Source organism: Crotalus tigris, unplaced genomic scaffold (assembly GCF_016545835.1).
Source record: "Crotalus tigris isolate CLP2741 ecotype Arizona unplaced genomic scaffold, ASM1654583v1 scf7180000024398.1132909, whole genome shotgun sequence".
Taxonomy (NCBI): domain Eukaryota; kingdom Metazoa; phylum Chordata; class Lepidosauria; order Squamata; family Viperidae; genus Crotalus; species Crotalus tigris.
Genome location: NW_024100566.1, coordinates 546,122 through 558,550, shown reverse-complemented (window position 1 = coordinate 558,550; position 12,429 = coordinate 546,122). Strand labels below are relative to the sequence as shown.

At 42.2% G+C, this 12,429-nt stretch overlaps 2 protein-coding genes across 4 annotated transcripts in view; one reads left to right on the top strand and one right to left on the bottom strand.

Annotated features, from left to right (window-relative positions):
• Positions 1 to 8,521, bottom strand: part of SOS2 (SOS Ras/Rho guanine nucleotide exchange factor 2) — a 38,161-nt gene extending 29,640 nt beyond the window's left edge. The window contains exons 1-3 of one of the 2 annotated variants that reach the window (XM_039329470.1): positions 8,210 to 8,521; positions 3,717 to 3,842; positions 1,705 to 1,836 (exon numbers count right to left, since the gene is read on the bottom strand). In XM_039329470.1, coding sequence (XP_039185404.1) covers positions 1,705 to 1,836; positions 3,717 to 3,842; positions 8,210 to 8,299 — 348 coding nt within the window. In that variant the 5' untranslated portion in view covers positions 8,300 to 8,521. The remainder of the gene's footprint in view (positions 1 to 1,704; positions 1,837 to 3,716; positions 3,843 to 8,209) is intronic. The other variant, XM_039329469.1, reaches the window with a different exon arrangement.
• A 187-nt stretch (positions 8,522 to 8,708) lies between these two features.
• LOC120301816 overlaps positions 8,709 to 12,429 on the top strand; it is a 25,249-nt gene continuing 21,528 nt past the window's right edge. For both annotated transcript variants that reach the window (XR_005555040.1, XM_039329468.1), the window contains exons 1-2: positions 8,709 to 8,868; positions 11,399 to 11,466. The gene's annotated coding sequence lies outside the window, so the exon portion shown is untranslated. The remainder of the gene's footprint in view (positions 8,869 to 11,398; positions 11,467 to 12,429) is intronic.

The following is a 12,429-nucleotide window of genomic DNA, read 5'->3' as shown; positions in this document are numbered from 1 at the left end:
GTTCTGATCCGAGTGGCCCCAGGGGGTCCCCTTGCCGTGTACACCCCAGAATTGGATGGCACGAGTGGAAGGTCTGTGGGCTAAGGTTAAGGAAGCATTGGCCAATGCGGGGGCGGCCACAAAGGCACAAGCCGATAAAAGAAGGGCTGAGCACAGGCCCTTTCAGGTGGGTGATTGGGTATACCTCTCCACCAAGTACCTACGTTCGAGGATGCCTTGTAAGAAGCTGGGTCCCAAGTACGTAGGTCCCTTCAAGGTGCTTCAGGTGATAAACCTGGTAACCGTACGGTTACGGCTGCCTCAGGTCTTCAGAAAGGTGCACCCTGTATTTCATGGGAGTCTGCTGAAGCCAGTAACGAGTCCCCCCAGGGGACTGGCGGCCCAACCACCAGGCCCAGTTTCCGGCGACCAGTTCGAGATACAAGAAATTCTGGACTCCCAGAGCCGTCGTGGACGAGTCCACTACTTGGTGAGATGGAAAGGGTACCCTCTGTCGGAGGCGTCGTGGGTGCAAAAGGAAGACGTCCATGCTCCGCGATTGGTGTGGGCCTTCCATCGCCAGCACCCTGGAAAACCGGGGGAGGGGCCACGGAAGGGACCAATCGAATTGTCGCATGCTCACCTGTCTCTGTTTGCCTTCCAGGAGGGGCCCTGGTAGAGGGGGCCGCCTGTCAAGCCCCTGGGCTTGCCATGGGCCGGGAGATGGGGAGTATGCAGCCAGACGCCGCAAGTGCCGTCCTCAGAGGAGACAGAAGCCAGGAACACTCCTCCTACCAGCTGGACAAGGGACTAGATAAGCAGGACGAGGGAGCGATTGTGCCTTACCTTGCTGCGTCTCCCTTCCTCCAGCTGCCTCGTTATCAGAACAAATGGCTGGGACGGCAGAGGCTCCGTGGGTGTGTCTGGGGGGGGGAAGGGTGGTGCACTACGCCTATTATCCATACGGACCGGATGCTGGCTTGCTAAGTGGGGTGGGGTTGGTGGGTGGAGCACAACTATGTAAAGCACTGGGAGCAATTCACTCCCAGTGCTGACTTTTCTTTTGCATTAAAGTTTGCTGGTCACCTGTTCCTTCTGTGTTTGGAGTTTATCAGCAGCTGGCAGAAGACAGCTGACATTTGGCAGTTTTAAGAGGAATTCTTGCAGACTATTGTGAAAATGATAATCTTTTTTGAGGGGAAATATTCAGACATCACACAAATTCATTTGATGACAACAGGGCCCAAAAAGAACATTATTTCATGATGGAAAGAGTGCAAGGATACACACACTAACTTGGAATCAATGATCCTGCAGAACACACAAAAGCCTCCAAAAAGAGAAATATAACCTCCATGTATAGGATTCTACATACTGTCGGGAAGCTGGTGCCATTCTAGATTTCTTTTTACCCGCTTTATTTTTCCTACTGATGGGTGAGTTTGTTAAGTCACAAATAAGAGTGGAGTTTATTTATAAATGCTACAACTAGAAATTGTATTTCTTTCTCCGATTTAACCTTTTCCTCTTTTCTAATCATAGGACACTCACTTTTCGCCCAAGAAAAGATATATTTTTCTACATGTCTAGTTATATTTTGCCATTTCACAATTATTTCATATTTTTCAGGGAAGAGTGTCTTAATGAAGGATAGGAAAGGAAATTATTAAATTTAGCAGATTAAAAATGTCATATTAAATCATCAATATTTTTGTCCCAATATACCTTTAATAAAGGATGTATTTTGTCCACAGGCAGCAGGAGAGGATTTCTTCGTTTTCGCTTCTCAATAGCTGACTGTGCATCTGCGATTGCCCACTTGTCAATTGGATGAGGAAATGTCTTTTGAACACGCTCCTGCCCCAGTGCAAAAAAACCAGCTGTCAGATTCTCAACAAAAAAAGAGAACCAAGTTTGTTTCTTTAAATTTTGACTAGAGTATATAATTTATTTCTCTGAGTATTCTTTTCCCTTCCAAACAACAGCCATGCAGCACTGCATTGGCTCAAAATACTTTTCAAAATACTATTTTAATTCTTCTGCTTGTGAGGGAAAAGCATAATGCACTGAACACACCATTAGGAATTAAGAAAAATTATTCTCTGTCACAAACATATAAGTTTATTTGCAATAACCATGCAATTTCTCTTGTACACTACAATGTAAAGGAGCATTATAGGTAAGTCCTCAACTTACAACCACAATTGGGACCAAACTCTTGGTCTCTGAATGAAGCAGTTGCTAAGCAAGATGCCCACCTAATCACTTTGCTCCACGATGGCAATCCCACTCTCCCAATTGTGCATTAAGCTACTGAGGCATTAAGAGCCATGGTGGTGCAGAGGTTAGAATGCAGTATTGTAGGCTAATTCTGCTGATTGACGACTGCCAGCAGTGTGGTAGTTCCAGTTCACTGGCTCAAGGTTGACTCTGCCTTCTATCCTTCCGAGGTCGATAAAATGAGGTCTCAGATTGTTGGGGTCAATATGCTGACTCTGTAAACTGCTTAGACAGGGCTGTAAAGAACTGTGAAGCAGTATATAAGTCTAAGTGCTATTGCTATTGTGCAGGCCATTAAGCAATTACACAGCAGTCCCTCAGGGGATGGGCAGGCCCAGGGAGCCTCAGCACCTACCAGCACATGAAAGTTGCCAGGGCTAGGAAGGCCAGGCCCTCTTCCTGCCCCTTCATACCTGGGTCCATTTACCTTTGCCTTTTTCTGTAATTGTGGAGGCGGGCATAATGGGGACAGGGAAAGGGCCTGGGTCTCCTGGCTGTGATGGGCTGGGAGAGGGCCCAGTCCTCCAGGCCATGGGATGGAGAAAAGAGATCCCTGGGGAGGTGGGGAGAAGTACCCAGTGAGCAGGATGAGACCACCAAGGCCACAGCAGTGATGGGTGGGTGGCGGAAGAAATAGGTAGGTGAGGGGAAGTTGCAGTATACCTGAAATTGTAAGGGTAGGATTGCTACTAAGTGAAAATTTTAATCAGGTGACCGAAGAGGACTGTAACAGCCATAACTTCAGGCATCGGTCATAACTCCTTTTGTTCAGCACCAATTTTGAACACTCGCTGAATGAACCCATTCATTTAGTGACCATTCAATGTTACAACAGCATTGAAAAAAGTTACTTATGACCGTTTTTCACATTTACAAATGTTTCAGCACCCCTGTGATGATAAAAATTCGGACACTTGGCAACCGGCATATATTTATGACAGTTGCAGTGTCCCAGGATCATGTGATCACCTTTTGCCACCTTCTGACAAAGCAAAGTCCATGGGAAAGCCAGATTCACTTAAAACTGTGTTACTAACATGACAACTGCAGTGATTCACTTAAAAACTGTGGCAAGAAAAGTCGTAAAATGGAGCAAAATTCACTTAACAGCTGTCTTCCTTAGCAATAGAAATTTTGTGTTCAGTTGTGGTAATAAGTCAAGGACTACCTGTAAATGTCTGCTGTCAGTAAACTACTCTCTAAACTAGCTCTCTAAAAATATCATTTTGCTGATTTTATATTCATTATGTACAACAGCTTATACCAGATAATACTGATCAGTATATCCACATAACATTTTTAAAATTCTCCATATTTCATGATCTACGTTTAGAGAAGTAATACTCTCTCCATTGCATGATTTAATTTGTTGAATTTTTCAGTTCCTCTTTTCACACTAGCATTGTTTTTTGAGGAAACACCTGTTTTTTTTCCCTTCACATGCATTGCATTCATACCTCCACATCTTGAAATGTCCGTGGCTGTGCAATGCATAATTTATTTAATAGCTGAAGAATTAGTTCCTCGATGTAAAAGAGGGAATCTTCCTTGGCTGAAAGGTTGGGATGGACTTGCTGCTGAACCTGCAGAAAGATATAACTGTTATGTTCCATCAGAAGACAAACTAATGATTACAGAGATACAGACAACAATAGCATATCTCTCATAATTTTAAAAGACTCATTTTTCTGAGTGTTCCACAATAAAATATCTAATAATGAATATTTATGTAGAAGATATGGGTAAGCTTTTATTTCATTAATAACCTAGTATTACCATCTTCTGTAATTGTTCAAAACCTTGGTATTTGAAAGGGAATGGAAAAAATGCTGCTAAATTTAGAACTATGAATCATGCAAAAATATTTTTACCCAGTACTTTCTTACAATTCCCTCATTCTAGAAAACACCCTCTTTTAGATGACTAAATTTCTGAAGATATAGGGAATTTTGAAGTCTATCAACCAAGTTTGTGCATGCAAGCATGTTCACCCCCACTGAAATAAGTTATTTTGAAACGTACTGTATTAAAATTAATTTAGTAGTTACATTCCTCACAAACTCTGAAAAGTTGCAGTTATTTATAACTTTCCTCACAAACTTTGAAAACCTGATGCTTTTGTTCAGGCACATAATCAGAAAGTAGAAATACAAAGTAGCCCTCCCTAGGGATGGCATGTCACACTGACACAAGAGTACTAAAAAAGCCGTTTCTGAATCACTCATTACATTAGCCATATCAGCAAATGAAGGTACTTAATAATAGGCCTCTGATGAAAACTACAAGGCTCCAATATGAATATAAGAGAAAAAGGCACTCCTGTGACTCAAAGCCATGAAGGACTTAATAGAATACAATCCTCACAATATGATCATCTCCCACAATTAGTCAGGACTTTTGGCACCATATTCTTTACTAAAATATATCTGAATCTTCTTCAAGGAGAACCCCACATAAAATGTATTGCAATAATCAATTAATTTTTCCCCCTGAATTTTCTACTGATAACTTATTACATTGTGTGAAAAACATACTTTACCTAATATTTGCATGGGATTTCTTTGATAACTGTCTCTAACCATTTGCACCTCTTAGCAATAAGGAACTACACGGCCTCAAGACTATAGTATAAAAGGCCCCTGCAAGGAATAGAATGCTTGTGTATAACAAGGCTCAAGAGACAACCCCTGATAGTTTACACTACAAAATATGTATACACAGCACAAATATAAAAACCTGTAAATACTAAAAATGAGCAGTTTCTAATGAATTATTTAAGTACTCAAAAGTTAAAAATGAAGACATAGTATTAAAAAAGATGTCCTTTAATTAATTTTAACTCCTGTTGACAACTCCAAATAATTTTCTTGGCTAAGTTAGGAAAGTGGCTTGCCACTGTCGCCTTCTGGGATGTTATTTCCACTTGACCAAGAAAAAGATATTTTCATTTTATTGCCAAGAAAACTGCTGGATATTCTGTCACTTGGAGCTGAAACTAACTCACACCCTTCGTTACCTTTTTAATTTAGCCTTAGTGATATGTGTCTAGTTCAATTACTTTCTAACCCCATCCCAGTTAATTTTTTGAAGTTACAGTAAAAAAAGTAAATCTTCCTATATACAAACTTACATTGTAACTGAGAAAAAAATGGACAAACATTGTCCATTTAGCTCTATAACAAAAAACAGCAGACAGATAAAAGATAATCCAGGAAAAATAGTTTTTGTCTCTATTATATCATATGGATTTTTCTGTAACCTTAAATCCTTCATAAAATTTACGGAAGGGAGAAGAAATCATCTTTCTGTATTTTTTTCATGGAGAGAAATAACATTTGTATAATACAAATTGGAATAAATTTAAAATTATCAAATAGCAAGTATCTTCTCACTGAAATTATTGCTTTGGCATCTCTCACATGCTAAGCCAAGTTCAAAGCATTGCTCTTGGAACAATAATATGTTCTTTGAAATCTGGCAGGCTTGTCAATTTTTTTAAATTCTTTTAATAAAAAAAATGAATGGAGAGCATGTTACAAAGCAAAGCATCAGCCTCAAACATAACTTGTATTTCAACAATTCCTCTGAGTATTTTGGAGGCATCCTTGGGGGGAAAAGTGTGTGCGCGCGTGTATGTACATATAAATACATACATACAAATATACATATTTACCAGTAAAATGAAGCACTCACTTTATCTTCTTTGCAAAAAGCTAAAATATCATGAAGGCATTTTGTGACAGTGCCTATGACATGTTCTCAACTTGCCATAAAATACAAGGATGGGGGGAGAGAGGGATGTATACTGAAAGTATAAAATATGATGGTTTACAAATTACAATAACTTTGTGGACAAAATAAATTAGGCCAAAATATATAACTGGGTTCACATACAATGTTAAGCCACTTAACTTGATTTACTAAGTAATTCACAAATGATTGAGTTTCCAAAGTACACTAAACCATAAAGTATGTGTTACAGACTCCTGGGTTCATGCAACATAATAAATCAAATAAATTCATCGTGTCTTAGTTCAGCACATGAACTAGGTCAGAGAAAAATGCTTATATAGTTCTGCTTGTATTTTTCTGAGTTTTGAAAACTATTTTAAAAAGAAATAGATATTGCCGGTGGTATAATTAGAATCACAACATGGGTGGTTAATACAGGAAAGCTCCATCTCAATTCAATCACAAAACTCTTGCACATTTCCTGAAATATAATGCTATGCTATAAAAATCAAATTATACTAAACCATGCAAGACAATCAAAACATTCCTCAGTTTCTTAGAAGAAAGGCAGATTCTGTGACTAGTCTTTGACTGGTCTTTGACTGATTATGGAAGGATATAAAAATTGGTTTGTTCTCAGACAGATAAGTCAATGACTCAGATTACTAGTTCATTCACAGTGCTAGGCTTACTATGAATCCATCACAGCAAAAGGACTCATTCTTATTGAGTCAAAAATAAATATACAAATCACATTACATAGTTTGGACCAGCATCTTACCTAGACTGAATTCATTATTCCAACAATAGTCAACATTATGCAGTACAAATACCTCAAATTCTGCAGTTTGTCTTCCTTCCATATCTTTATAGTGTGCTTGAATATGCCTGGTATATTTGCAGTTTCCATATACATACAAATCTACTCAACTGCCTTCCTTACATAAAACATTTACAGGAGCATGATGATCAATATGATCATGATGTCAATGTGCATACAGAAGAGGTAAATACAAGGCAGGAAATGTGTCTATACAAGGGGCCAACTAAAGAATAATATACCATAGAATGATCTGTGTAATTGTACAGAAGAACATCTGAGTCACATGGTGACTGAAGATGCCTTTTGGCAGTTCCATGTAAAAAGATGGGAACATACAACATACAGTTCCTGTTATCTTCAACTAGGTGCCCAGGTCCTGGATTGCAACTTAATATATCTGAAAGGTTCTGAGTTAAGAGATGCTGAGTTTAAGATTAATATATACAAGAAAAAAATCACATTATCACAATTTATGAATTTATGTCCCCTTTCTCTATTAACTCTGCCTGTCACAAACTGGTTGAGAAGCACCTCAGTGGTGATCGTATGTGACTGCAGAATGTTGTAATGGTTATAATTGTGAGGCTTGATTGTAAAGGGTTTTTTTTAGTGTCATTTTAATTTCAGTCACACCATGAGGTAGTTGGTACGCAAGGACCACCTACCTGCATTATATTTATTTGTTCATTGTTAGAAAGAAATCCCATATCTCCTCCAGGAATTTTTAACCAATGTACAGAACATAAACCCAAGTAAGGCAGCATACAAGTTTAATTATCAACAAGTAAGAAAGTTTCTCTTGGGAAAGAATGGGGAATTTCCACACTGCCACCGCTTCCCTCTTCTAACCCTGCAAATAAGTTCTTGTGTATTGCTGAGATTGAACTCTAGGGAGTTCACAAAGAATATTCTCTCAGAAGAACCTTGTGAGGTAGGTTGAGCTGAGGCAGCGACCTACCCAAAAGCCCCTCAGTCCATTCGCACGACACAGACTTGAAGCACTACATGACACCTGCAACGCAATACGTAGTGAGAAATCGGTGGCAGAAAAGGAAAGCTCCTAGGCAAGATCTCCTGGCGCCTGAGGGGCCACGGAGAGCATTGGGCTGAGGCAGGGCAGCTTTATTGAGAGGTTAAAGGGGGCGTGCCCTGACGGGGGCGGCTTCCTAAGGCTCGGAAGGGACCCTTCGTGTGAGGTAAACTGAAGCCGCCGAAAGGGGGGGGGAGGAGGGAGCGAGAGCACTTTGCGGACTGACAAGAAGGATCCCCGCTGTCCGGGAGACGCCTGGCAACGGAGGCGGCGGGGGGGGGTTGCTTTGCAGCTCCCCACCTTGGAGGACCGCGTGCGAGAGAGCGCGCCCACATGACAGGACGCCGCTGCCAGGAAGGACTGACCTTACGCAGGGCCGGCACGAGGAGCCCCCGCCATTTCTGCCCGTTCTCCTCGCTGAGGAACTCGTAGGGGGGCGGCTGAGGCGGCTGCATAGCCCCTCTTCTTCCTCCCGCGCCTTGGGATGGATGGCGGAGGAGAGGAAGGGGCAACGGAGCGGTTCAACTGCTCCCCGGCCCTGCCCGCAGGCCTGGCCAACCGCGGTCACATCCGCGTCCCCCAAGCCGCGGGCCCCGCCGCAAGCCGCAGCAGGCGCCGCCGCTCTACTTTCCCAAGCCTGGGCCGCGGCTGCCTCGGTCTCACGCGCACTGCGCAAACGCAGAGGCCGGCCTAAACTACCGGGCAGGGTCCAGTTGCGCTCTCTAGCGGCCCGGGAAGAGGACCGGAGGAAGAGGGAGTCGGCCTGTCGGGCAAGTGCCAATGGGAAAAGAAGGCGGCCCCTTCGGATACTCAATAGAGGTGGGGCCGCCGGCTTGCCTTGCTTTTCCCTGAGGACGGCTTTTTGCTCTGTAGTCGCTCAAGTGAAGTGCGGGCGGAGAGCGGTCGTAGTACCAGAAACGTCATGGCCAGGAAGAAATAGGAGGCTTCGCTGTTATGCGGCCCCAGAAGCTGCCTAATCCTTTGCGGCCCTCTCGTTCGATCGAGCTTCTAAAATCATCCTCAGGTACCTTCCAGAGATACTCCCCCAATCTCCTTTCCGTTAGTTATGTTGCAAAAGTATTGTGGCGAGTTAAAGTTCAACACATTTACTGTCTGCGTTGCCAATCCATACCTATTTCGTCAAGATATGGATTGGCAACGCAGACAGGAAACATGTTGAGCTTCAAATCTCCACAATACTTTTGCAACATAACGAGGCCGGGGAGAGGAGTGCTTCCAGACTTGCAAGATTATGTTAATGTAACCTTACAATAACTAGAATTAATTCATCAGGTTGTGTTTCCTGACTGTAAGACTGAAAGTATTTCTCCCTCCCAATCTAATCCTTTTCAGCCCCAAAACAAAGAGGAACTCTTCTGCGCCTCTTGCCCCAATCACATTCCTGTTATTGGCTAAGCTGCCTTTTATCTGACTGCCTTTGGCTGAATCTCCTTGCCCTGGCTTCCAAGATCATTCCCACATATCAGAAAATAGAGGTTGAGCCAGGATGTGTGTATTATTCCCCACCCCACTCCTGCCAGACATGATCCAAAATTGTACCCAGTGCTGTTTCTATCCCATATCTAGGTCTGAATCCTGACTGAAAGGAATCCAGATAATCTGCTTCATCCAGAGTTCACTAAAGCTGCTGCATGACCACCTTTCCCACAACATTCTCTAAAAAAATTGTCCAGTATGGTGGGATTTAGTGATTCTTGAGGAGGGGGTGAACTAATGCCTCCTTAAGAGGCAATCTCCTTTCTCAAGAATGAGTTAACCAGCATTGAAATATTTTAATCTTTCTACAGTTTTGATAACTTAGACTCCAGGTGTAATTCTGATGGACGGTGACACTAGATGAGAAAAAGCTGTCAACTATAATGTAGGTATTTGGGTTGAGCATATAAGTCACAAGCATCTCGAAAATAGGCAGTACAGTGTTAGTTATGTTCAACACCTAGAGTTATGTATAAAAAGGGTGGGATAGAAATATAATAATAGCTTAGAACAAGTAATAAGAACAGAGCCAATGCAGGCCTGCACTGAAACAACCTATGGACTGACACACACACCCTCCCGAAAATAAATAAAACAGATTATGGCATACACCAGATTTAACTGTGGCTGAAAAGAAGAAAATGTGGATAATTGATGTGGCAATACTATGGGATAATTGAAGATAAAGAATCAGAGAAGATCACAAAGTTTCAAGTATTAAAACTAAAATTGAGACATTATGGCATACATTGGCTGAGATTGTTCTAGTGGTTATAGTATATGCACACTGAATACTGTATGAAAAAGCCTTAAACAGCATTTAGAAAATCTGTGCATTGAAAAAAATTCCATTTACCAAATTACATAAGTACACACTGCATGGATTTGCGCATATACTATTATGACAACCTAGATTTTTGGGAAGAAATCAATATGATTGATGGCAAACACCAGCTAAAGAACTGGAAACTGATTTCATATTGTTGTGTGTATCATAGAATTATAGGATTGGAAGGAATCTTAGCTGTCTAATAATCTGTATTTTTGTGTTGTCATTTCCTGGCAGTGTTCTTTCTCTTTCCAGTCTACTCCTATAGCCTGAAAGGATTAATGAGAATGCAACCTAAAATTCCGGGTTCTTTAGCTTTCTTTCTAGAGCTTCAAAGTGTGAGATAATGTGATTACACTTTCTCTGTACCTTTTCTTGGCAGCATCTTTTGGCTCCTTGTGCTTTGATATTCTACTGCAAATACACAGATAAGCATACTTTGTCCCTGCACCAGTGAAAGCATGCAGACTTGAAACCAGCCTCATCAGTATAATTTTGTTTTTCAGAATGCACAGAAACTGGTCTTTCCAAATAATGGACTATTGTTGCTATATTGTGTTTAGAACTAAGACAACATGCAAAACAAAACAAACTGAAAGAGAATATCATATTCTTTAAGCAGTGATAAATTTCTCACTACAGGAGGGGACTTTCCCAGGGCACTTTATGGAGGCTCCAGTTTGTCCCCTCCTTAAAAACCATCACTTGACCCCACCTGCCTGTCAGACTTCTGTTCAGTTTCCCATCTTCCCTTCTTAGGTAAGGTGGTAGAAAAGGTGGTTGCTTGACAGCTACAGAGGTCCTTGATGAAACAGATTATCTTTCAGCCAGAATTCAAACCCAATTAGGGGATGGAAAAGGCATTGGTCGTACTAGTAAATGATCTCTGGCAAGACTGGGATGGGGTAGTGCAACCATCCTTGCTCTCCGTGATCTCTCAGCAGCCTTGAGAGATAGACCTTGAACATGGTATTCTTTTGGACTAGCTGTGGGGTTTGAGACTGGGTGACTCAGTTTTGCACTGGTGTGGCTTCCTTCTCCAAGGCTGGTCCCAATCGATGCTGATAGAGATTGAGAGGTCCTGCCCACCTGTGCCAGCAGAGTAGGCATGCTGCAGGCCCCATTAATTAAGGAATTCTGGCTGGCAGAGTCCAGGAGAAGGGCCTTGTGTATGGAACATCTTACCCACTAAGATGAGATTGGCTCCCACCATTCTGTCCTTCCACAGGAGCCTGCCAGATAGCCTGAGTCCTTCATCGGGGAACATCATATTGGAGGCGGTTGTTGAATTAAGAGGTAATAATATCCCCTCTCCATGCATTCTATTCCCTCTCTCCCCATCTTTTAACTATATCTTGATTGGGATTTCTATTTTTATTCTTTTAAAGATATTTAGTTGCTAGTTTTTTTAATGTTTTAATGCTGAAAGCCATTCAAAGTCATTTCCTACTAGATAGACAGCAAATAAATTCAATAAATCAATGAAATAAATACATAAATACTGACCTGTTTCACACCTCCATACCTTCATACAGCCAAGTGACCTGGAGAAATTTTTCCTCATGCCAGCCAAACTGTCATCTAAAATCAAAAGTTCTGTCTTATGTCCCGTACAAACATGCTGAATTGCATCTCTCATAATTTCTAGCCAAGGAATGAAGTTGGTGAAGGCCGCCAGAAAATCTAGCAAAAGAAAATTATGAAATGATCAGTTTTGTACTCTACAAACCCATTGTTTTCAACAATTTTCTAAAATATTTCATAATCATAAGGCAGGGGTGTCAAACTCAATTTTATTGAGGGCCGCATCAGCATTGTGGTTGCCCTCAGGGGGGCTGGGTGGGTGTGGCCAGGGTGGCTGCGGCCTACGGGGTGGGCGTGGATGGAGTGGGTGTGGCCTATTGGGTGGGCATGGCCAGCTCTACATTGTTCGCATCAAAGGTGTCTGTGGGAACATGAGCAGGAGTGGGACAGATCTGAGGGTCTCTGGCAGAAGGGGGTGGGACCAGGGCAAGTGCCAAGGCATGGTCCATTTCTTCATTCCTCACAAAGGGTGACACCTCCCCAGCATGCATCCAGGGGGCGGGGCTGACACAGCAGGGGCTGGTTCATCGCTGTTTCCAGATGGCCTTGTGGAGTTAAGACTGAATGTGTTTCAGCATAGATGGCCACCACAAAATTGTACAATGGCTCCTGGCCGGCCTGGGCCAGGGCCAAGGCAGCGGGGGGCCATTCCTTCACTGTTTCCAGGATGGCTTC